Source organism: Phycodurus eques, chromosome 23 (assembly GCF_024500275.1).
Source record: "Phycodurus eques isolate BA_2022a chromosome 23, UOR_Pequ_1.1, whole genome shotgun sequence".
Classification (NCBI taxonomy): Eukaryota; Metazoa; Chordata; class Actinopteri; order Syngnathiformes; family Syngnathidae; genus Phycodurus; species Phycodurus eques.
The window spans coordinates 632,372-658,258 of NC_084547.1; the positions used below are offsets into that span (position 1 = coordinate 632,372).

Below are 25,887 nucleotides of genomic sequence, written 5' to 3' on the forward strand. Positions count from 1 at the left end.
CCTATCTTATTTTGAAACAGAGAGGCGGAAGCTGGTCGACAACTCAGATCCGGGCGGGCGGCCGAGACTTCTCAATGGACAACAACTCGCCTGGAATTTTTTACTAAAACGCGAAGGGAATTTAAGAAACGCTCCAACACGCGTTGCTAATCAGCCCCAACAAAAACATTACACGGTTTGAGCTATCGTAACTTTTGGGCTGCTGTTCCTCTCGTCGCTTTGTTTTCCTGGCTGATTTCCTGTTGGAAAAAGAAAAGAAAAAAAAGGAGAAAGGGGACTTGTGTTGGAATCCGACCACTACCCGAGCCTTTTTGTGTGTGTGTGCGCGTGTGTGTATAATTTTGGGATGATCGCAGGCGCCTGCAGTGGAAAAGAAAACACTGAAAGCCATGGGCAACAAACGCAACGCGATTTGAAATGAAGGAACAAAACAAAGAACCCTTCCGTTGCATTGAAGGCGAAGGAGAAATGGAGGATGGAGCCGTACGACGACCCAAGAAGCTACAAGCTAAAGTAACATGTTTGTCGTTAATCTGAAAAGAAAATCTACGTTTTTTTTCGGATTCATGAGATTAATCGGTTTTCGTTGCGGTTACTTTCTTGCCCCGTGGGGAAAATGAGAGCTCATTTGCTCCAGTTTGTGACTTTGCTGCTCGGCTGGGCTGCTGCTGCGGCGGCGGCGGCGGGCGCGTCCGGTTGCAAATCGTACGACGAGCACTCGAAAAGTACAGAGAAAAGCCCGGCGGCGTCCAACAGGAAGGTGGTCTGCAGCAACATGGAGCTCCGCCAGGTGCTCCCGCCGGACTCCTTCCCAAATCGGACTGCCACACTGTGAGTACAACCGACGGTCATTGCCGTTTACGACGCCATGTGAACGCACCATGGCGACCTGCCAGCTCCTCAACAGGTTTCTTCTTCTGAGTGTGCATGTTTTCATCCATAACTAAATCAACGTCATGACTCGAGTAACTGCGTCCACCTCACTAACAAAATGCTGACCTTAGTTTTCCTCTACAAATGTGTTCCCTTTTCTGTGCATTTGTAGGAATTTATATATATATATTCCTCCTGTGTGTGCTTTTGTGGTGGTATTGAGCGATTGCAGCATCATGAGAACACCAGGGAAGGGAAAAGAAATATAATAATAATAATAATAATAATAGACGCCGTGGCCTGGAAATGTAACAGGATTTGCTGCTACCTTAGGAACTGATTGGGGTTCAAAAGCTGGAATGGCTTGTTTTGTTTATTTAATTTTATTGGACAGGTGAGAATGTCCAAGCAGAGGGAGTTGAGGTCACTGCTCTGTGGTCTTCCTTGGATTGCAGGTCACAAGATGATATGGCGTCTTACTGTCAAACTAAACGCACACACAAAAAAAGAGAGAATGACACCTTAAATATTGAAAGCAACCATTCGCTTAATGCTGACACATCATGGAAAATGCCATAGATGGGGTAACGAATAGTGTTATAAGGCTGTAAGGAGCAGATATTTGAACACAAGTGGTGCAGCAATACATTTAGACAGACATAACAATACTCACTGGCATATTCTTTATCCTCAGCAAAAAAAAATACTAATATTTCAGCAGTGAAATAAGCCTCTTGTAATAGTTGTTAAAGGCTTCATGGCTGTAATTCTTTACATTCTATCTTATTACATTATTACTACATTTTTATAATGTACAATATTAAGGAGCTCTGGTTTTCTGATTTAAAAACACATTGCAAACAGTTTGGTTGTTTTATTTGGGAGTGGCCGGAACGGATTAATAGCATTTCCATTCATTTGAGTTCACTTAAGTGTTTTCAGTTACGAGTGCGATCACTGAAGGAATTCAACCCGCATCTCAAGGCACGGCTGTATTTTGCAAAACCCATTTGCTGATACTCTATGCATGACATCTCTCTATCAAAGGCAGCAATGAGCATCGGCTCGCCAACCCTCTTTCAAAACACCCCCTCTCAAAACCCCATAATGACTCCAATCTGGTCCACACTTGTGGGTAGGACTCGTGTGGTAGTCAACCCACGCATCCCGTCGCAGCTCATGGGAAACACATGCAAGTCCCCGTTCCGGGGTCATTTTTCAGCGTGGGCGTTAGAAAGACATCGTTCAGTTTTACTCCATGTATTATGTCGCGATCAGGGCTTGACGTTAACATCCGCCAACCCGTCAAATGCGGGTGAATTTCAGCAGTGGTGGGTAACACTAAAAAAAATATATATATATTTCAGTGAGAAAAAGTTCTGTTGATAGCCCTCTCCCCCATGACATGACAAATGTATTACGATGGTAAAACGAAAACCTTCAGTTAGCACCCCTGTCCCCCTCCTTGATGAATGGATTTTGATCGGGAAACAAAATTGTGACCAGTGAAAATGCTGAGTGGCCAGTAACTCTGGGAAGCTACTAGCCACTGTGGCGGGAGAGCATAAATGTTAATGGCAAGCCCTGGTTACTAAGCATTAATTTGTTTTTTGTTTTTGTTCCCCGTTTCCCAGAATTCTCAACAACAATAAAATTCAAGAACTGAAGAACGGCTCGTTTGTCGGCTTGTCTACGTTGGAGAAATTGTGAGTAACTTTTTCATCGAATCATGCTTGAGGCTGGAGAAGTTAACTGCTCAGTTAATCGTGGTAAGGTCAAATATAGGGGCCGTTGGTGTGTAGTTTTCTCTTATCTTACACGGATATATAAACTGTTAAAGATATAAAAGCAGTAGCTTTGCTTGTAATCCCGAAATCAGTGCTTATTTGAGTATAGCCCCCACCGTTGGTGGTTGTCTCCTGGAGTTCCGACAACCCGATGGGTAAGGACTTTTCTCGGCGTGTCCATGTCTGCAAGCGAGACGTCACTCAGGCCGCACAAGCTCCGCTTTTGAAATGCCCTCGCCCCGCGTTTCCGAGCTGCGGATTCTGTAGAAAAACCTGGCTGTGGGCCTCAACGCATGAGTTATCACTGGGGAATGGCTTCCTCGCAGATTGAATAACCAGACCGGTAATGGCCGTGCTTTTACCCCAGGCTACCATAACACATGACTGCATCAGTGGGGAATTAGAGCTATGTCTCCTATCGTGTTTGTAAAAAAAAAAAAAAAAAAAAGACAGACTTGGGATCTTATTGGAGCCATGTTGAGTTCTGGAAACCCTTGTAGATACCCTTAATCCTATTCTGTCTTTGGGAAATAAGCGTTAAAGGGCACATGGATAAAAGGAAATTGACTTTTTAATTGCTTGTAGCCTATTTTAGTAGTTGGGTCTCCATCAAGTGTGAAATTACACAACCAAGTAAATCTTGTGCGAGCTTCCCATTTCCCAAAACGTGTCTGCGAGTTAGCCATTGTGAATTTTGCTGGAGTGTAACGTCCTTGGGGTGTTTTGAAAGCAAGTTATTAAGACACTTAAGTTGTGGGGAAAATGTATGTTTCTCTTGACAGGTCCCTTCAAAGGTGTTGTTTATGGATTGGCTGGTTTTTAGTGCTTGCGGCCAATTTGAAGTGCTTTAATTTGCATGTCAGCAAACTTTGATCTTCACCAAGAAAGCCCCCTCCGAGGCTTTTACATGCTTTTTGTCTGCCGGCGGCTACACGAGTGGGTCGTAAAAGTTTAGCTCCAAAAGTAGCTCCCCTTTGTGCCTGTCCGCTCTCAGCCGGTGGAGTTGGACGGCTCGCCTGGTTTTGTCATTGTAATGAAGCCAAGCAAAGGTCGGACGAGTCTGCAACACAATCCCTGCAACATCCCCTCCCAATTTTCATCAGATTCCCCCCAGTAAAAATCAAATAAAGACGCCTCCTTTCCGCGGCCTCCAGTGTCTCTCTGTTTTTTTTCCCCCCCGACTCCTTTGTCCGCCAAGAAACGCTGTCTATATCCAGCCGTGAACATGGAGACGGTAACAAGCGAGGTGGAGAGAATCAGTTATGCGTGTCGGGCTGTCTGCGTGGATTTCTGGAGTAACTGTGGAGACGTTGTGGGTGTCTCCGCGACACACAATCCCCATTATTACGCCGCCCAATAGAAATTGGATCCGAGCTAGCCCAGCGTCACGTGCTAATTCCTGAGTAAATCTGCTGCTTTGGAGGAATGCTCGTTGTGGAAAGCGGATCGAAATCGCACTCTTGTTGCCCACAATAATCGGCTGTTCGGTCAGATAGTTGGTACCGCGTATCAGTGGAATACGTCTGTGCAGTTTGTCGGTCATCCAGGTCGTGGTAATCCACAAAAGGTTGGATCGCGGCAACTGGACTAGTTCAGTCCAAAAGGCTTCTTCAGGACTACATTTTTAAGTGTGGAGTCTGCCTCGGAGCCTCAGTTTTTGTGATTATTCCGTTCTGAAAAGTCTGACTAAAACTGAATCGTACGAAAACTGAATCAATATTGCCCACAGGAGAAAATGTAAATTCAAGTCATCTTTTACAGACAACCGTAAATATTGACCAAAAAATATGTTTAAAGAGAGTAATTGTAGTTTAAAATACCTGTAGGAGAAGACGTTATGGTTTGTAAGGGGATTCCGCAAATTTCCTACTTTGCAACAAGATTTTTCTTAAATTCCGTGGTTGTCGTCTTTCTCCAAGAGCCTGCGCTTGAAACTTTCTTTGGCCCCGTGGTGGCGCAATAACTAAATTCGAAAAGCTCTTTTTGGCGTTCGATAAAGCAAAATGAAATTGGAAAGAACAAATGATGCACAGTTTCCGGAAGCTTAAACAAAGCAAGGTATACATTACATTTGTAATTTTAGCCTCCCTTTGAATTTAAGACGATTGTTTTGCCTGAAAACCTAGTGTGTAGCAAGCAGAGCTGCCTGAACAACAACTTTTAAAAACACATTCACTGCCATTGACGGCTTTAGAAGTCAAATATCCATGTTAACTGGGAGGGCTGGCAGTGAATGAGTTTTAATGAGCTATGGTAGTGGTGGAACATGTTGCTAATGCAACATGCTTCACATGGTGCATTAGCACTCGAGTAGATGCTAATCTGTCTGTTTTAAAATCATGTGCTGCACTTGAACGTAATTTAATGGCTGTTCATCCTGCTTTTGTGACACATCCCTCCCCTAAGTTGTTTGTTTTTGTTGGTGCTACACCAGAAGTCTTCATGGCTCAGTGTGACCCACTGTGTGTTTAATAAGAGTAAGAAAGATTTATATAATGTATAAATATATATCTCTTGAAGTTATTTTCTTTCTTTTGCAGGGACCTGCGGAATAACCTGATCAGCCGAATAGAACCGGGTGCTTTCCTGGGATTGCCAGCTCTGAAAAGACTGTGAGTAGTGCCTTCAGCTTCTTTCTCACACTTTCGGATTTTTCCGTACACTTTGACTGCTTTTTGAGACTTGCTACCATGTTGAGAGCAGCTGTCGTGCGTATCTATGTTGCTAGTGCGCCGCATATTTGTGTTCTGCAGCTCTGCTACGTGTCCATAAGGGAGGACGGTCAGTCAAGCGCCATTTCATTTCCACTGCCTTGTTTAGTCTGGCTCCGTGCCAGAGACAGCTTGGGGCCTTAGACGCTTTCACACGCTCCCATTTTGTTATCTGTGCGTTCAGTAGACTGGGAATCCAGTGTGTCCCGTGAACGCAGCATGATTTGGAATCGAGAGGGTCCGGGTTTTGCCAAGTCAAAGTTGAGTTTGGCCGCGCCTGCGGCAAAATAAGAGCGAGACAGGAAGGCATTCACCTTGGCCGTGCTGCATATTCATGGCTCCGTCTCACACGGGGAATCATGGCTGCCGTTATATGCCCGCCCCATTGGAGAGTAAAAAAAAAAAAAAAAAAAAAATTAGCCCCTGACACCAGTTTCGCCAATCGACACCAGATTAGGTGGGCATGTTTCATCGAAACAGGGTGCACGGAAATGTCTCCAGGACGTGCAGCAAATAGAACAAAAAAGTCATCCATTTTGGTTTGAAGCAGCCATTTGAGGTGAATTCCGTGGGTGTTGAAGAGAATAAGTGGTGGCCATAAATTCCCCCAAGCTTTCCGGTGCATGCGCAGTAGGTGTACCTAATGTTGTGGCTCGTAAGTGAGCATCCACAAAATGGCTCTCGACATGTTTTACAGTGGGGAAATCTCCACAGTTGATACGAATCACTGACTGAAAATAAATCCATAGGCCCTCTCCCCCAGAACAGCTGAAGGGTCCCAGGCTATTTTTGCCTCCCCTTCCAGCCCCCTCTATGCTCTCAATAATTCCCCTCTTGATGCCGTGGAATAAATAAAAGGCGGCCCGTCGTGTAATGTCGTCTCGACGTTTTGGGGTCTCTTGACGTGCCACCATGGAATCAAGCCTGTAAATTTAGATGAAAGCCAAGCGACTCATTTCCTTGATGTGAATGTGCAGAAAGCATGGTTTTCATTTTGACCACCATTTTAACTCTCCTGTTTACGTTGGTTTCTCAGTAACAGCAACAATGTTCCTGGGTCATTTTGACCCGTGGCATGTTAAATCATCCCAACGTGTCAAAACGAAACATTGTTTATAGCTCATTGTTAACATCATTACTAACGATTCCACTGCTTTTGTTTTTAACTTTAAAATGAATCAATTTGACAAGCAACATAACAGGATGCGTGTCTGATTTTAAATTTGTTCCATACATGTAGCATTTGGTGTAATTCTTCCCGGCTGGAGTGTTTACATGGGGGACTGAGGCACCGGCAGCTCTTGACACTCGATAATCACACGTGATAAATCACTTCACTCGCTTTTTTTGAAGTGCAGACATCCACCTGGAGGCACACAAACATGCTCGGGAAATGAAAAGAAGAAGAAGAAGAAGAAGAAAAAGAAGCAGTTCTGCCTCAACACGTCTCTTAAAGGAGTCTCTCGGCATTCCCGTTTTTTTTTTTTTGCGGCAAGTGTAATTGGAGGGGATAAGAATACCTTGTGCATGTTCAAAAGGTTTTAATCGTTTCCCATTAACAAAAATATTCAGATTTTCATGGGTCAATTTCATCCACAGTTCCACAAGAGAGAAATGAAGCCAGAAGCAAAACTTGGGGTGCCAATATTTTTAGCCATGACTGTATAAAAAAAAATATGTATAATAGACAGTACAGCCATGCATGACTTTATATACATTTTTATGGGGCAATTTTACCCGCTGTATAACAGAAGGAAGAAAAGAACCAAAATAGAACCATCATAAGCAGTCTTATCCTAAAATTGTTAGAAATTTCAAACATATACTGTGTATACCGTAATTTCTCGTGTATAATGCCCAATTTCCCCCCCAAACAATTGTCCAAAGACAATAGTGCGCATTATACATAGACAAATGGGGGAAAACTCTCGCATTTTATAAATGTATGCCGCCATCTCGTGGTTATGAAAAAGCTGTACATTTTAATTCCAAAATGCAATCGCCACCGAGAGATTATGAGAAAGGTGTACACTTTCATTCTAATATGCCACCGCCACCTAGTGGTTATAAAAAGGGTGTAGCCTACACTTTCATTCCAATGTGACAAGGGTGCATATGACTGCATATATGTACAGTTGTGCTCATAATTTTACATACCCTGCAGAATTTGTGAAATATTGTTTTTGGAAATATGACTGACTAACAACAACCATCATTAATTTCTTTATGTTGATGTTTTGTTTAATGATAATGCTTTTCTGAAATGCTTGACCGTTTAATTTGAATCCCATTAAAATAAAAGTAAATTCGGTTCGCCTGGTCCTTCAGGTTTTCTTTCAAGAATTGTACCCATCTTACAAATTCTGCCTGGGTAATCAAACATAAGAGCACAACTGTGTGTTTTCTAATTTACTAAATAAAAGTAGGGCTGTGAATTTCAAAATAAGAGCAAATAAATTAAAGTATTACATGCTCAAATAAAGTGCTTAACTTCAGAATTATTACAAAAACAAAATACAGATAATACTTAATGTTTTGATCATATGCGTAGAAGCAAAATCATGCATTGTAAAAATGCGTTATACATAGAAGGGCTTTCCAGAATTTTGAGGGCAACTTTGGGGGTGCGCATTATACACAAGAAATTACAGTATATAGATTTTTAGGGGTCAATTTGACCTACAGTATAACAAGAGGGAGAAAAGAACACAAATAGGGCCAGCAGAAAATGTTCACTGTCAAATTGTGCTTTTGGTGCGGCAGGGAGTTGTCCAACAACAGCATCGGCTGCCTCAATGTCGACATCTTCAGGGGCCTCACGAGTCTCATCCGACTGTAAGTGTTTTGATTTAGTTCAGTGATGAAATTAAAGTTTAATGATGCCCCCAAGACTTATTCACGTGTTCAATCATATTTGCAGAAATCTTACTGGGAATCTCTTCTCTTCGTTGGCTCAAGGGACCTTTGACAGTCTCGTGTCGTTGAAGTCACTGTGAGTACGAGGCCGAAAAGCGGCAGGGATTGTCTATCCGAGCGTTTGGTCACCCGCCCACGCTTTGCCCGCGCATCTGCAGGGACTTCCAGACGCCGTACCTGCTGTGCGACTGCAACCTGCTGTGGCTGCTGCGCTGGCTCCGCGACAAGAACGTGGCGGCCAAGAGCACCAAGTGCTCGTACCCGCAGTCGCTGCAGGGCCAGCTCGTCACCGCTGTCAGGCCGGAGCTCCTCACGTGCGGTAGGGCGACGCCAGTCAAGCTGTCTCTTGAAATTTTAACCTTTTGCTATCAGTCGGGAAAGTTGACACGAGAGAATAGACACGTGTGTCTGTTTATACTCACTCATGTCTTATCATTTCGCCACCTATCACAACCTTAACTCATTCCATTGACGCCTGTTGAATTCCAATATGTTAACTGGCAGGGAATGAAAACTCATATAAATAGAAATCTATGGTACCATTTTACGATGAGGGTTTCCAGTACCGAATGAGCCCTGGAATGAATGGCAAAAAAACGGTTAAGAATGTTTCTAATTGCTTATATAATAATATAAAACTCTAAACAAACCACAAAGTATCATCCCAAAACACTCAAAATTGTAGTACAGTATTACTTACAGATAGTGCTGTGCAATACGGCCTAAATTTGATCAACATTTTTTTCCCCCCCTAATGTTGACATTCCATATGACTATTTATTGTATTAAAGTTTAAAAATGAATAAAACCGGACCAGACCAATATGATTTAAATTTTCAAGCAGAAGGTTTATTTCACAATTATAAACATCAGAAACAAACAAGAACAAAAAAACTTTTCCCTGCAAGTAGTTCAAAATATAATGGTCTCCAAATTAGTGATGAACCGAAATGAAAATTCTTCACCGAAACCAAAAATATGAAAATGAGAAACCCAAGGCCTAAACGGAAATGATTGTGCCAATTATTAGTAAAATTAAATTTATGGCCAAGACGGCCGAGCTGCCAGCCAATAGACTTTCACTTCCAGAATAATTTGTCTGGATTTCCATAGTTTGCAAATTATGTCAAGAACATTACCGTGGGATAGTTATTACAGTGTATTATGTAAAAGGATAAAAATAATTCTTCATACCGTTCAATTGTGCAACATAATCACTACTCTATAATTGTAACCGTTAGTAAATTATGACTTCAATATTTGTTACTCTAATGGACTGTATTTCCTAGGGGTTGGCTCTGTTGTAGGTGTTCATCACTTAACCCTTAGGTGGCAGCAACGCACTTAATCATGCCCACTCTGCCGGAAATCAAGAAGAAGAAACGTGACGTCGTGGACCAAATACAATGCCGTGATGTGTAAAGGAAGTGAATTAAAAAAAATGCTACAGAGCAAACCCAAACAGTCCCAAACAGTTAGCTCTGACACCGACAGCCTGCCCCCCTGTCAAAGTATTTGCATGATCCCGCACGCAACGATGCTAGCTAGTAGCTGCTCATGCTAACGGACACAAAACCCCGTGAATGCTTTCTGGTCCGTGATCGGCAAACTGCTATCTTATTATCTTCCTGCCCCGTTCAACAGAGCGACCACAAGCGCTTGCACCTTGTAACCATAATCGCTCCGCAGCGTTGTTTTGTTTACATTACAGAAGCGCCACGGAGTTGCGTCTCTCATGAACACGATGCACGCGTTGCACATGATAACGTTCTTAATCTTCTGCTGATTTTACACGGATATGCCCGACTTCGTCGTACAATCTTTTGTACACGTTTAGCAGGCTACGCTTGTTTCCGAATGATAAACGTGCCCTTTTTTGGCGGGGGATTATTTATGGCTCGCTAGTCGCTAGCATCTCCTCCATGTTGGCGGAAGTCTTGCGGAGTAGCAAAGTATAGAAAATGAAATCGATGACCCCCTTTTTCCACATCGGGCATTAATAAAATATCGATCGAATCGAGCTTCTCGATATATGGCACGGCCCTACTTACAGATGTACTTGTCACGAAGACTCTCCGTAAGCTCCTCCGGGACATATTCAGTCAAATGTATCACTTCAACATACTTCCTTTACACCAGTTACAGTGCATTACCTTTTTAGACAAGGCTTTGACAACATTTATGGCATCTTAGGATGTTTCAGAAAGGGCACAAAAGCGAAAAAAAAAGAAATGGTGATTTTGTAAATAGTATGCGGCGATTGCTGTATTCAGTTATTCATGACATGTTACCTATATTATAAGTAATTCATGAGAGGTCACAATAAGGCAATAGAAACATGATGCAGATACCCTATACCAGGGGTGGGCAACCCGCGGCTCGCGAGCCTCATGCGGCTCTTTAACTAGTTTCATGCGGCTCTTCAGGAGCTGTCACACGACATGCGTCAAAAATGCTTGGCTGGCGCTGTCATTCACTCCCCCTACAGCTAGATGGCACACTGACCATGTAAGCCTGTTTGAGTGACGTCAAACGAGCGACGAGAGAATCTTTGGTGTGACATCATTGTGTTGTAAACAATTTCCGTCAGGTTACCTCGTGAAATGGCAGGGGAAAAAAGCACAGCCAAACGAAAATATGAAGAAGAACACAGGACGTTTTTGCCAGAGTGGGAGAGTTTATATTTTTTTGTTAAACGTAATGGCAAGCCGATCTGCCTTATATGTCACGCAGCATTAGCGCATCTTTCTAAGAGAAAGATGTTATTGAAAATTATTCTATTATTGTTTGTGGACTTGCTTGAACTGAGAGTTTGTGTGTGTGAGACAGTGCACACAATGTTAACTGTTGAAAATGACTGATATTATCATGTTGGTGTGGTTATTTTCATTAGATCTGGCTGGGCAGAGGTCTGTGTATGCGTGCATACATGATTAAAAAATGATGTTCATGTGTACCCATGTGTATGATGTGGCTCTTTGCAGTAACACAGAAAAAAAAAGTGGCTCTTAGTCTCTGACTAGTTGGCCACCCCTGCCCTATACTGTCATTACTGTTTAAATCCATCCATCCATTTTCTGAGTCACTTATCCTCACTAGGGTCGCGGGCGTGCTGGAGCCTATCCCAGCTGTCATCGGGCAGGAGGCGGGGCACACCCTGAACTGGTTGCCAGCCAATCGCAGGGCACATACAAACAAACAACCATTCGCACTCACAGTCACACCTACGGGCAATTTAGAGTCTCCAATCAATGCATGTTTTTGGGATGTGGGAGGAAACCGGAGTGCCCGGAGAAAACCCACGCAGGCACGGGGAGAACATGCAAACTCCACACAGGCAGGGACGGGGATTGAACCCCGCACCTCAGAACTGTGAGGCTGACGCTCTAACCAGTCGTCCACCGTGCCGCCTACTGTTTAAATCATTTATTCAAATTGAATCTCAATAGCTTGCAGCAATACATACTGGTTTGTGATTTGGCGAGATAAATTACTTGAATTCGGAATAGATATCTCTATTCGGTTGGCGAATAGACACTTGCAATTATTATCCATTGGCGGTTTGTGACTTCTGAAAGCGACTACTTCAGTTTCCCAATATGTTTCCTTGCAGACGCTCCGCTGGAGCTGCCCTCCTTCCAGCTGACTCCATCCCAGCGGCAGGTGGTCTTTCAGGGGGACAGCCTGCCCTTCCAGTGTCAGGCATCCTTTGTAGCCGAGGATATGCAAGTGCTGTGGTATCAGAACGGGCGCATGGTGACACCCGACGCCGCCCAGGGCATCTACATTGAGAAACACATGGTGCAGGACTGCTCTCTGATTACGAGGTGATGAGAATTTAAAAAAAAATGACTACCGTAATTTCTCAAGTGTAATGCACATTTCTTTCCCCTCAAAATGTCAAAAGTCAATAGTGCAGATTATACTTAGGTATAGAGGAAAATGAAAAAAACTTTCACATTTTATAAATGTATGCCACCATCTAGAGGTTATGAAAAAGCTGTACACGTTCATTCCAATATGCCACCGCCACCTAGAGGTTATGAGAGGTGTAGCCTACACTTTCATTCCAATATGACAGGGGTACTTATGTCTGCATATATGTACAGTGGTGTTCATAGGTTTACATTTCCTGGCAGAATTTGTGAAATATTACTTTTTTAAAAAGTACAACTGTTGACTGAACAACAACCATCATTCATTTCTTTATGGATATGTTTTGTTTCATGATAATGCTTTTCTGAAATGCTTGACAGTTTAATTTGAATCCCATTGAAATCAAATTAAATGTGTTTCACTTGGCCCTTCGTGTTAACTTTAAAGAAATGTACCCATCTTTTGCCTGGGTAATCAAACATATGAGAACAACTGTGTGTTTTCTCATTTACTAAATAAAAGCAGGACTGTGAATTTAAAAATAAGAGCAAGTAAATAAAAAGAAAGTGTGTTCAAATAAAGTGGTTAACTTCAGAATAATTATTTGAAAAAAACAACAAAATACAAATAGTACATGTTTTGATCATATTGGTAGAAGCAAAATCATGCATTGTCAAAAAGCATTATACATGGGTCGAACGGTTTTACAGAATTTTGAGATCAGCTTTGGGAGTGCGTATTATAAATGGGTGTGCATTATACACAAGAAATATTGGTGAACGCCGCAACTCTTAGCAAGAATATAAATTGAAATATGTCTTCTGGCAGTGCGTTGACCATCTCAAACATCCAACCGGGCTTCACCGGGAACTGGGAGTGCCGTGTCAGGACAAGCCGAGGGAACACCACGAGGACGGTCCACATCGTGGTGTTGGAGAGTTCCGCCAAATACTGCGCCCCTGAACGCGTCTCCAACAACAAGGGAGACTTCCGGTTGGTTAAAAAGATTTGCTTAGTTTTATGATTCCCAGCCACTGTGCCACAGCATATCATTTTTTTACTTCACATTTTTAGTCAATAAATTGTCATAAATTAAATGTTTTCTCCCATGAATTCCAATGAAAAGTTTCCAACTTTGAAAATTCCCTGAATATTGCAACCCTGGTTTCAAGTGAGGACTCTTTGGCACAGAGTATCACAGAAATAAGACCTGTGTCCGACAACATTCCAGGTGGCCGCGCACCCTGGCCGGAATCCGAGCCTTCCTCCCCTGCAACAGATTGCAGTCGAGCGCGGGAAGCTACTCGGGCGGATCCGACGAGGAGCAGCGTGCTTGGCGAAACTGTAATCGCAACGGGCTATGGGCGGAGGAAGATTATTCCCACTGCCAGTTCCAAAAAGACGTCACCCGATTCCTCTATTTCATCAACCAGGTGAGTGTTGCTCTTCCCAGCTGTGATTTCTTCTCGTTTTGCGTCCGGTCGTGACGTTCCCCTTTGTCTGGGTTATCAGATGCCTGTGAACGAAAGCAACGTAGTGCCCATGGCCCGTCGCCTCCTCGTCTACACCATAGACGCCGCCAACTTCTCGGACAAGATGGACATCATCATCGTGGCGGAGATGATCGAGAAGTTCGCCAAGTTTGTGGACAAGTTTAAAGACGTGAGTGTTTTGTACATTACCAAACATAAACAAAAAAAGATTTTTATAGGTCAGTTTAAGCCACAGTATAAATGGAGGGAAGAGGTTTTACGGCATCGCTGGTTTGACTTTTTCAGCACGTCTGGTAACCATTCAAAAAGGCAAACAAATGCAGGGTCTCTCCAGCACCTTCACACCAGAGTCCCTTCCTGATGTCGCTCTGTTTTTTCCAGCTCGGTGAAGTGATGGTGAGCATGGCCAGCAATCTGATGCTGGCCGACGAGCGCGTGCTGTGGATTGCGCAGCGCGAGGCCACGGCGTGCTCCCGTATCATCGCCTGCCTCCAGAAGATCGCCGCCCACCGCTTGGCCTCAGCGCAGGCCTTTTCCCTGGTCGGTGGTACACACGGGAAAATATCTCCAATATTTCAAAAATGCCCCAAAAATTTTTTTCTGAATTTGTTTGTTTCTTTCTTTCTTTTTGAATTGATGTATATTAAATATATTAACCTGGCAGTGCTACAAGGGGCTAAAAGGAGGGCAGAAATGTCACATTTTTGAACGGGTAAACATGCAGCAGGTCGCATTGACCCATGAACATTTTTGTTGGGCCAAAACAATGAAACCCACAGCTAAGACTGGGGGGGGGGGGAATAACTCTGCTAAGTCGACTTGACAAAAAGGTTGCCGCAAAATGTCTGCCTCAAAGCTTCACCGGGACCCAAAAAAATTATAATAATAATAGCAAATTTCCTCCCGGAACCATGTTTGCGCCACCGGAAAACATGTTTCCCACGGATATTTTTTGGACAAGGACTCAGTGTTGGGTCAGTGATAAACTTTCCCAAAAACAAAAAGGGAGCGTCTGGAAGTGATTTTTAAGATACTGTTAGATGTGTACAGTACATATAACAAGTATGAATGAGCTAAATGGTAGTTCGCGTGTTTTGACCTAAAATGATAATCACTCGCTCACCAATGCTAATCGCGATTGCTAACCGTCTAACATTTTGCTGACACACAGTACCAACTAGTTTAAGAATGGAAGTCTTTCCCTCATAAATGATAAAATCCACATTAGCATTATAAAAAAATTTTTTTTTTTTTTTTTTTTTTTTAGTAATCGTGTGGGGCGGGTGCGTTTATTATTCGATTTTTAGATCAATAATCAATAGGAGAATAGATTGTAAAAAGATTGGATAGTGACAGCTCTACCCATAACCAAGCGCAACGGTTGTTTTGTTGACAGACGTCCCCCAATATAGCGCTGGAGGCCCACTCGGTCAAGGCCAACGAATGGAACGGCATGACCTGCATGTTGTTTCAGAGGCCCACCCCGGAACGGACCCCTGGGCAGGACCGCCAGCTCACTTTTAAATGTAACACCACCGGCTCCTTCTCCAGCGTCCTACTAAAGGTCAGTGAGTTTTTATGGGGTCTTTCCAGATTTTGACATTCATATGAATATTATACACTATTGAAAACATATACAGTATTTTCTAAACTTTTATGGTTGCAGTTTTTTTGTTTGAAAAATTTGTAGGAGGGTAAAAATATGTCTTGAACGTATCCGCCACTATAAAGGAGGTTGACTGTATTTTTTTCGGGGGTTCTATTTTCTCATATTTTCTTTCGTCCCTTCAGAGCACCACGGTCGAGGCGTCCCTGCAGCTTCCTCAGTCGCTCTTTACCCAGGCCGCGCTGCTCCCCGGGCAGGGGGAGGACACGGTCTACAAGCTCCACCTGATGGGCTTCCGCAACGGCAAGTTCTTCCCGTCTACCGGCAACTCCTCCCTACTGGCCGACGGCGGGAAGAGGAGGAACGTGGCCACTCCCGTCATCATGGCAATGATAGGCAAGTGGGATTGGATTGTTTTATAGTTGCATTTTAACATTATTTTGACAGGCATGTGGTAGAAACTGTATTTCGTATTCAGTACACAGTTATACCATACCCACCATTCCTACATGGAACATATTCCAGTACGTGAAAGTGCCAGTGCATTTAGTGCCAATCGGAAATTGCAAGTTCCAGGGTGACACCAGTTGAAAACAACAGTTCTACGTGACTTGTTCAAAGTGCGTTTGGTCTCCTCTTGGGTACAGATGGCATTTCCGTGCGTATGCTGCGGACGCCCGTCAACATCACCCTGCGACGCTTCGCACGCGGTTCCGACGCCGTGTCCGCCTGCTGGAACTTCAGCCTGGCGGGCGGCCAGGGCGGCTGGCGGACCGACGGCTGCCGCATCCTGGGCCACCACGACAACTTCACCACCATCTCCTGTAACTCGCTTGGCAACTACGGACTGCTCATGGTAGGCAACCCGCTTTTACTCCTTTCTGACCTTCTGGACTGTGTAAGAACCCTGGTGTACGCGCGGAAAACATTCAAACAACATCCATGGACGCCCCGGAGCTCACAACTGTGTGGCAGAGGTGCTAAACACTCCCACACCGTGCTTCCATTGATTTATGCCGTGTTATGATTTTTTAAACTTACTGTTCTATATTTTTCACAAATCAATACTATTGGTCAGTCCCTATGTGGATCTGTTTTTTCCACAAAGGATTAACCAATCTAAAATATTTGTAAAAGTTTTAACCTTAAGACAATGTTTATTAAGTGATACTTAAGAGAGATGCACATACTTTATTTGTCCACTTGAGGTCGCCATCCACACACGCTACATTAACCACGTTAACGGCCGTCAATGGCAGTGAATGTGTTTTAAAAGGTAGGTGGGTGTGCTCTGCTTTAGTGACATGAAACGTCAACCCACGCGTATGTGCTAAAGATGGGCGATTTCCTGGCTATATGATCACTCTGACCGTCCCGGTGGCGCTAAGCATCATGGGAAGTAGACAGATCCTACACTTTTGATAGTTATGAAAAATAAATTAAGCTAAAAACCACACAAAAGAAGGAAAAAGAGTCCAAAACACAGATAACTATCACAGATAGTGAAGTGACAGTGGCCGAATGTTGTGCAGCTCCCTGGCACCATCTAGCGGCCGAGTCTCCGAAGTTCAGCCGTAAATCACAACACAAAGCAAGAATCGGCTGTGGTCTTTGTCGTTGCAGGACCTGAGCGCCGTGGACTATTTCACTCCCAGCATCGAGCCACTGCATCCGGTCATCTACGCCACCGCCATCGTGCTCCTCTTCTGCCTGCTGACCATCATCGTCAGTTACGTCTACCACCACAAGTAAGCGCTTCGCTCACGCCCGCCTTTATAGCTTGCCCGACCGCCGTCTTGCTAAACCCGCACTGTCGCTTCCAAGGTCGGTGCGCGTCAGCCGCAAGTGTTGGCATATGCTGGTTAACCTCTGCTTCCACGTGTCGCTCACGTGCGCCGTGTTTGTGGGCGGCATCAATCAAACGCGCTACGCCAGTGTGTGCCAAGCGGTGAGACACCACTTTCTATTTTCAAAACACCGTTGTTCAGATTGGTGATGGCTGGGTATTTGCCCCTCCCTCCCAGGTGGGCATTTTGCTGCACTACTCCACGCTGGCAACCGCCCTCTGGGTGGGCGTGACGGCACGCAATATTTACAAGCAAGTGACGCGCAAAGCCAAGCGCTACGAGGAACCTGACGAGCCGCCCCCGCCGCCGCGGCCGATGCTGAGGTACGTGCGTCAAGTTATTGATGTCACTGTACAGGCCTGAACTTTCTCTTAATGCTTCCCAAAGGTTCTACTTAATCGGCGGCGGAATACCCACTATTGTTTGCGGCATCACGGCGGCGGCTAACATCAAGAACTACGGCAACCAGATCAATGCGCCATAGTAAGTAGATCCGGTAAATGAGCGATTTGACACATTCGTCTACTGTCAGAGATCACGTGATTGGTCGGGAAAAAAATATTTACTACAAACACTGTACCTTCATCTAGCTATGCCTTTGGCGTGTAGTGACGGGCAGACAATACAATGTTGTCATTCATACGACAGAATAATAGCAAAAAAAAAAAAACAGCCCCATTCATTCCCAATGAGACATTTAACATCATGGTTCCACATAATTCCCATCCACATTCAAAACATGTAGCTCAGTCATTCCCCACATTCCACATTTTTCACCCACATTAACATTCCCACATTCTGACATATTGTCCATGATTCCCTCCTGCTTCAACATTTCTTGACCGATTCAAACCTTTCCAATGACAAAATCTTTTCCTCATGACAAAAATTCCCACATATTTCCACAGTCACATACCCACATTTTTGCCACATTCAGACATTCCATCTTATTCCTTCCTCCTTCAACATTTCTTGACTGATTCAAACCATTCCAACTACAAAATCTTTTCCACATTACCAAAATGCCCACATTACACAAATTCCAGTTTACACCCATATTTCACATTTTCCCTTTTTAGAGTACCCACATCTTTCCCACAAGACAAATCCTACATTATTTCCTCCTGCTTCAACATTTCTTTACCGATTCAAACCATTCCTACTTCATAATTTTCACATGCCCCACATTCTCACATTACCCAAATTCCACATTTTTCCACATTCAAATACCCACATTTTTGTTTCCCACATTTAGACATTCTACATTATTCCTTTATCCTTCAAAATTTGACCGATTTGAACTGTTCCAAGTCCATATTTTCCACATTCCCCAAATTCCACAGTTTCACCCATAGTTCACATTTTCCCACTTTAAAATACCCACGTTTTTAAAAAAATATATATATTTTTTTTTCACATTCCCCATTTTCCCACATTACCCACATTCTACACTTTTCCACGTAAAAATACTCACATTTTTCCCACATTAAGTCAAATTCTACATTATTCCCTCCTGCTTCATTCAACATTTCTTTACCGTTTCAAACCATTCCAACGACAACATAGGTCACATTCTCACATTACCCAAATTCCACTTTTTCACCCACATTTCACCACTTTTAAAATACCCAAGTTTTTCCCACATAAGACAAATTCTATATTGCCTCCTGCTTCCACATTTCTTGACCGATTCAAACCATTCTAACAGTCAAACTGTTCAGCTCCTTTCTCTTCATTCCATATCTTTCCACATTATTCCATATCATTCAATATGATTTAATACTATTCCACCCAACACGAAAGTGGGATGAATGAAAAGAAAAAAAAGCAAGTAAAATGATCAAATGAAGTTCAAATCACAAAATAAAAGCAAGATTGTGATAATATGCGAAGAACTGATGGTTTTTGTTTTTTTGGGGGTTTTTTTTGTGTTTTTTTTGCAAACTTTGTGGTGAACAATGAGGTTTTCAGGCCAGATTTAAATGTACTGACATTCTATATATTTGTGGCTCAAATAAAATTCTTGAATCCATTCTGTGCCAGTGAGATGCTATGTTTTGTCGTCGTCCCCCCCCTCCCACTTCCAGCTGCTGGATGGCGTGGGAGCCGAGCATCGGCGCTTTCTACGGCCCGGCGGGTTTCATCGTCTTCGTGGACTGCATGTATTTCCTCAGCATCCTGCTTCAGCTGCGGCGGCATCCGGAGCGCCGCTACGAATTCAAGGAGCTGGCCGAGGAGCAGCAGCATCTGGCCGGCGAGGGGGCGGCGGACGGCGCGCGCCACCCCTCTTGCTCCTGGCATCATGCCGCGAGCCATGCCCCTGGCGGCGCTGGAGAACGAGCACACCTTTGGCGCGCAGTTGGTGGGGGCGGCGGTGGCGTTGGGGTTATACGCCGGCCTCTGGGTCTTTGGAGCCACGGCCGTGTCGCAGGACCACCCTTTTGATTTGGCGTTCACCTGCCTGTTTGGTGTGGCGGCGCTGGCCCTCGCCGCGTTCATGGTGGCGCACCACTGCGTCAACAGGCAGGACATGAGGCGCTTGTGGTCGCAGGCTTGTTGCTCCGGGAGACGCAGCTACTCGGCGCAGGACGACGCTCTGCTGCCGCGGCCCGGCGTTGCCACGGCGTCCGCGGCCGGCTCGGCCAAGACGGACGCCGAGTCGAACAAGGGCGCCCGCAGCAGCAGCAGCAGCGCCGACTCCTCCTACACTGACAAAAGCGCGCCCGCCGTGCGCAGCTCGGCGCACTGCAGCAAGCTAACCAATCTGCACGCGGAGGCCGCCCAGTGCAAGCCTTCCTCCGCCTCCGCCCCGGTGATGACCGTTTTGGACAACAGCCTGACGGAGCATTCGGTGGACAATGAAATCAAAATGCACGTTGCGCCGGTGGAGGTGCAGTTCCGCCCCGTGGAAGACAATCCCGCCGCCGGCAGGCCCCACAAGAATCGATCCCGCGCTCACCGGGCCAGCCGCCTGACGGTGCTGCGGGAGTACGCCTACGACGTGCCCACCAGCATGGACGGCAGCGTCCGGAGCGCCCCCAGCAGGCGGCACCACTATTACGACGTGGCGGCGCGCAACAGCCGGCGCGCCGCCTACATGGCCTACAGGGAGCGCCACCGCATCCAGCTGCAGCACGACAGCAGCGACAGCGCCAGCCTGCCGCGGCGCTCTCGCAAGGCGGGCGAGATGGGGGCGCCGCCCGCCGAGTCCGAAGACGCCGGTGCTGCCGAGCCGTTCGGCAGCGGCGAACTGGAAACCAAATCGTACGGGCTCAACCTTATCACGCAAAACGGCGGTGCGCTCAAAGAAAATGGACAAGCGTTTCCACTCATTAGCGCAGGTGAGAGCGCCCCCTGTATCAAAACTGGCTTGTGGAAACATGAAACTACCGTGTAGGGACACTTTCCATCCGGAATACACTTGTCACTGTGAAATGCCGTTTTGTTGGTGGTGTTTTTTTTTTTTTTTTATATTATTCACAATTTATGTAATGTTCGGAAGAAGTGGCCACGTTAGTACCACTCATCTGCTTTTTATAAATGTTCTATTTTTATAAGAGACATGATGTCGCCACTCTGTTCATAACAACATCAGCAGTAATTAAAAAAAAAATTTAAATTAAAGTGCAAAACATCAAACTGCCGTGTTGTGACACTTTCATCCATCTTGTTTTTATGGGTTTTTACAATACAGCGTTCTCTGCCTTTTATTAGACGAAACTTTCTCTTGCTGACACCATGTGACAAGATGATGATCATTTTTAAATATTTATTTTAATATTTTTTTTTTGGTTGTATTTAACTTTGAAGTTCAATACATTTGCATGGAATGTTTTGAAAAAGTAATCTAAGTACAATTATGTGCAATGGATTTTAATGAACTAATTTTAAGAATTTCCCCCCCCCCCCTATATTTAAGAGCAGTGTTAATGTTCAAGCTGTGCGTAATGAATGTTACAGTGGCTTACAATAATAGTTTGAACATTTCCTATGTATTATTAATGGCACATTAATATAGATATGAGAGATTCTCGTAAGTTTTGAATTATGCAGATGGCACAAACTTTTCAAATCAATCAGGGTCTTTCTTTCGCTTGAAGACATTGGAGGTATTTTTAGTACACCACTGAGCTTTGTTGTTAAAAACGTGCTCTCTTCAAAACAAGCTTAGAGCAGTGTTTCAAATTGTGAATTCTATATTTAGACTCCCAAGTGTCCAATAAGATATTTAAAAACTCATCTCAGTGCGATGTAACGCAGTCAACAACTTTTACAACAAACTTTCAATAAATACAATTTAATGATTCGTGCTATTCATATGACGGCTATAATTTCTAACACTAGCATTAATTACATACAGTCTCTTGGAATTGGATGTAATTGACGTGTTGCGCATGCGCACCTGCTCGACGTCATCAGGCTCGCCCCCGTCAAGGTGTGCGCGCACGCAAACGTCAAACTAGTCCACGAGCAGCTGTTTTTTTTTTTTTTTTTTTTTTGGAGTGCTTATTCAAAATGGACACAAGAAGAGTGTTGAGTATCTCTGCTCGCGTGGACGCCGCCGTCTCGTCTCCTGGTAGGACTGGCGTATGCTGGAGAGTATTTTTATTTAACAAAAATATATATATAATAATAATTGGGTCGCGTTTTGTACATGTTTTGTTTTTAGGGTGGGTGGCGCCTTGTTGGGTAGAGAAAGAGAGCAATTCAGTTTTACCCTACCGATTTGTGGGTGTTGTCAATAATGAATAACAAAAATTCACGCTAATTTGTGTGTCCTCAAGACCTTCAATTAATTCGGCATGTAGGACGTACGTGAAAACTGTCACGTTAAGTGTATATATATACTGTCGTAACTCCCTCCAAGATAGTAAACAGTTGGGGAAATGAATGTCTTTGCATGTGCTTGAGCAGCTGCAACTTTTTGCCTTCTTTTACTTTTTTTAATTTATTTTATAAACACTTCAATTGGCAATTGTATTTTGAATATGAGCATCATTTCATCCTAAACACAGTTTCTCTTTTAGTCTCTCAAAAATTGGAGCAACCATTCATGTCTCCCAGGTTGCTGGTCTGTAGTTAGAAACCTCGAAACAAACCTTTCAACCTTTATTTTGAACATGAAACCAAACCAAACAAACACTTAAGAAGTGTGAAGAAGTTCAGACTTATTATACTTTTCTGGTCATCTATTTGTATTGTACTTGCATGATTATATTACTAATGATACCATCACATGAAGACATCGAGAAAAGAAACAAACAATTAAGCCTGGTCACACTTGTACCAAATAATATAAAAATAAATAAATATACCTAAATAAATAATTCAGGTATTGTCATTAGTGAGTTGGGGGAACTTTTATATTGTTATTGTGTTGTCCCTTGAGGCTGAATCTAATATTTTGCTTAATTTGCACTAAAGCAGTGCAAGGGTTTACTTCAAGGACTCATCCCAGCGTGAGCATCTTGGAGCTTTGGCGCTTTTCATCCATCCGTTTTCCAAGCCGCTTCTCCTCACGAGGGTCGCGGGAGTGCTGGAGCCTATCCCAGCTGTCATCAGGCAGGAGGCAGGGTACACCCTGAACTGGTTGCCAGCCAATCGCAGGGCACATACAAACAAACAACCATTCGCACTCACAGTCACACCTACGGGCAATTTAGAGTCTCCAATCAATGCATGTTTTTGGGATGTGGGAGGAAACCGGAGTGCCCGGAGAAAAGCCACGCAGGCACGGGGAGAACATGCAAACTCCACACAGGCGGGGCCAGGGATTGAACCCCGGTCCTCAGAACTGTGAGGCAGATGCTTGAGCGTTTTTATTTTATTTTTTTGGTTTGTTGCCTCGGGTGAGGTCGTGGCGGGGTGGACCATCTGCCTCGGGACTCTGGCCAGCAGAAGGTGGAAAGACCATGAGGTATTCCGGATGAGGGGAAAGGTGGCACAAGATGGTGGAAGGAGGCTGTTGCTATGGCGACGGCAGAACTTCCTTCGGCTTGGAAGAGCAAACGTGGCTTAATTTCCACAACATTACAAGTGATAAAACACTAAGTGGGATAGTGAGCCGTCATCTCGGCCAAAATGTCCTCGGTGTATTATTTTCCGTTTAAAAAAAAAAAAATAGAACTCCAACAGCAATGTGCAAAAACAATTTGTAGTGGAACAACAAATAAAATACTATAATATACAATGTGTACAAAACAGTACTGTATTACGTAAAAGACAAAATGTCAAGCAAATGATGATGAAAAATGTTTAAATACAAATGGAGAGTTGAATGATCTAGATTTTAAAACTATGTGCAAAAAAAAAAACGTGCTAAAGAATTTGTTTAACTCATTCACTGCCAGCCTTCCCAGTTAACATGGATATTTTACTTCTGAAGCCGTCAATGGCAGTGAATGTGTTAAAAATAAAAAAATAACTTTGTTAGTCAGTTCTTTCTCTATATTCCAGGCAGTGTTGACTGTTAATTGCTCTTTGGTCGCGAGGCGCTAAGCAGGTGCTTAGTTGGCTAAAGGCTTTGGGAATACGCCTAGAAAAGGGAGAAAATTCCTCAGTGGAACGTTTCCATGGCGTCTAGCTCAGTGTTGGTCGGCGCGAGCCTGACACCCTGTGGCAGTACCTCAGAATGTTCCCGTTGTAAATTGATGCCCGTCTTTTGTTGGGGTTGCCCTCCCAGAGTGACCTCACAACAGATATTCATGTGGGACACGCATCCATATTTGTACCCTTATCTCCCGCTCGCAAGTCGCCGCGAATGAATAACAAAGGGAGGAAGGCGTTCCCACGCTGCCACTCGGGGAAAGGACATGTAAAGAAAGGTCTCATTTGTTCATGTAGGTGGGGTCGGGGTCTGCTGGCTTGGTTGGATGGCGTGTGGGTGTGTGTTTTAATGCCTCTGAAATCATGAAAAATAAGGCCCGCCCTCGAGCTGCAAGACAGCTGGTCCGCTGAAGGCGCTGCAGAGCGAGCCCTACACCTGTCAATCCGATAAATTAGCTGTAGTCAACAACTGGCAGATTAACGGACGTGTGTCGCCGAGGTTATGCTTAGTAAGCAATTAACATTCCTGTGTTTGTGTTAATCGGGGACTAACACACACACACAGCAACTCGCCGCAGGGGAGCGAGCTGTTTAGCTCCCGAGTTCGCTAGCTCGTGGGCTAGCGAACACGATCAACAGTTGACTTTCCCGTGTGGGTGTGTTAATTGGAGACTAACACAATGCATTATAAGTTAGTATGTGTGTGTGTGGTTGCCATTGGACTGCCATGCACATGTACAGAAAGGTTGGGGAAATATGACATGATCGTTTATTATCATTATGAGTGATGATACTGTTGCAATAACCATAGGCATGAATTTCACGCTAATGCCACGAGGTGCAGTTGCTACATATGGCTCGTCTTTTTCAGCGCTGCATTGCGGCGGGTTGAAGCCACAGGGCCACGTCCCTGGTGCCTTATTGGCTAATTTTGGCCACCGAGTCGGACGACAAGATCAGTGTGCGCGTGTGCGCGTTCGAGACTTCCGCCCTCGGGGCATCTTTGCAACTGACCTGCCAACGCTGATTCGCGAGCGGGAGAAACACGGCGCACTTGTCGTCGAACAAGTGGCCCCTTCCGATGAGAGCGACCGGGCTGCCCGGGCTTGGCAAACGAGCGCACCTCTGTGCCCTGGCTCCTTTCCTGCTCTTCTCACGATCCGCAATATTTTGCCGTTCATCTCGCTGGGAGCAATTACGGCGTCTTCCTATCAGCTTCGCCGACTACATCACTGCGCTCTAATTAACTGAGAAGGTGGTGATGCGTTCGCGGCCTTAAACTCTGTCGGCGCGTCATCGTAATTACGCTAAAAGCTGCAAATGCGTTTTTTTTTTTTAAAGGGAATAGATGCCAACTTGGATGGGGGTGCTAATCCCCTCCCCCCAGTGGTGTTTTAAACACTGCTTTTATTTGGAGCTCTCTCCCTGTCTCCATATCTTTATCGATCTCTCTATCTATCGCTCTCTATCGTTCTCTCTCTGGCTTTCTTGCTCGCTCTCTCTTTTGCTCTCTTTCTCATTATCATTAGCTCTATCTATCTATCTATCTATCTATCTATGTTTTTCCTCTCTCTAGCTTTATCTCTTGTTCTCTAGCTGTCTTTCTCTTGCGCTCTCTATTTCTCTATCTATCGATCTATCTATCTATTTATCGAGCTATCTTTCTCTCGCTCTGGCATTCGCTCTCTCTTGCTCTCTTTCTCTCTCTCTCTCTCTGTCTGTGGAAGCCCTCGCTCTCGTCTTCCTCGTCCGCTCTCACACTCTGTTGCTCTGTTGCTTGGCTCAGGAAAGGGGAAAGTGCCGGCGCGGATCACCTTGCGCGCCTTTTGTAGCCTGCAAGGTAAGCGGATCGTCCACCGGGCAATTCATGGAGTCGCCACGCGGTCCAAGAGGCGGCGGTCTCCTAATTTTTTTGTTTTACTAGTGCGTCGGCAGTTCAGGGTTGTTCGAATGGGAGCAGACGTCGGCCCGGCTTCCTCACGCCGCTGAGGTCTGCGCCATGCGTACGCCGCCCGGAGAACGCCACGAGGACCCGCCGGCCTTCCGCAAAGGCTTCTCCAAGAAAGTCCTGCTCAACTGCTGCCTGGTGCGGCGCATCCTCAACTGGGCCTCCCCGAAACCCAAAGGTAGACGCGCAACAACAAAGCTACTCACAAACGTGGAAACAGTTCTTTTGAACGACAAAATGTGAGCGAAGCGCAAAGCTCTAGTCTAAGATTTTTTTTGGGGGGG

General features: G+C 44.6%; 1 protein-coding gene across 1 annotated transcript; it reads left to right on the forward strand.

Moving 5' to 3' along the window:
- The first annotated feature begins 21 nt into the window (after positions 1-21).
- Positions 22-21,537, forward strand: adgra3 (adhesion G protein-coupled receptor A3). The gene is given in 20 exon segments (XM_061668935.1): positions 22-831; positions 2,508-2,579; positions 5,201-5,272; positions 8,135-8,206; positions 8,292-8,363; positions 8,446-8,606; positions 11,901-12,114; positions 12,992-13,156; positions 13,395-13,596; positions 13,676-13,825; positions 14,038-14,196; positions 15,053-15,220; positions 15,448-15,658; positions 15,910-16,118; positions 16,886-17,010; positions 17,087-17,210; positions 17,287-17,432; positions 17,497-17,592; positions 19,197-19,385; positions 19,387-21,537. Coding segments are annotated over 20 exon segments (3,942 nt in total). The 5' UTR covers positions 22-616; the 3' UTR covers positions 20,507-21,537.
- Positions 21,538-25,887: the final 4,350 nt, after the last annotated feature.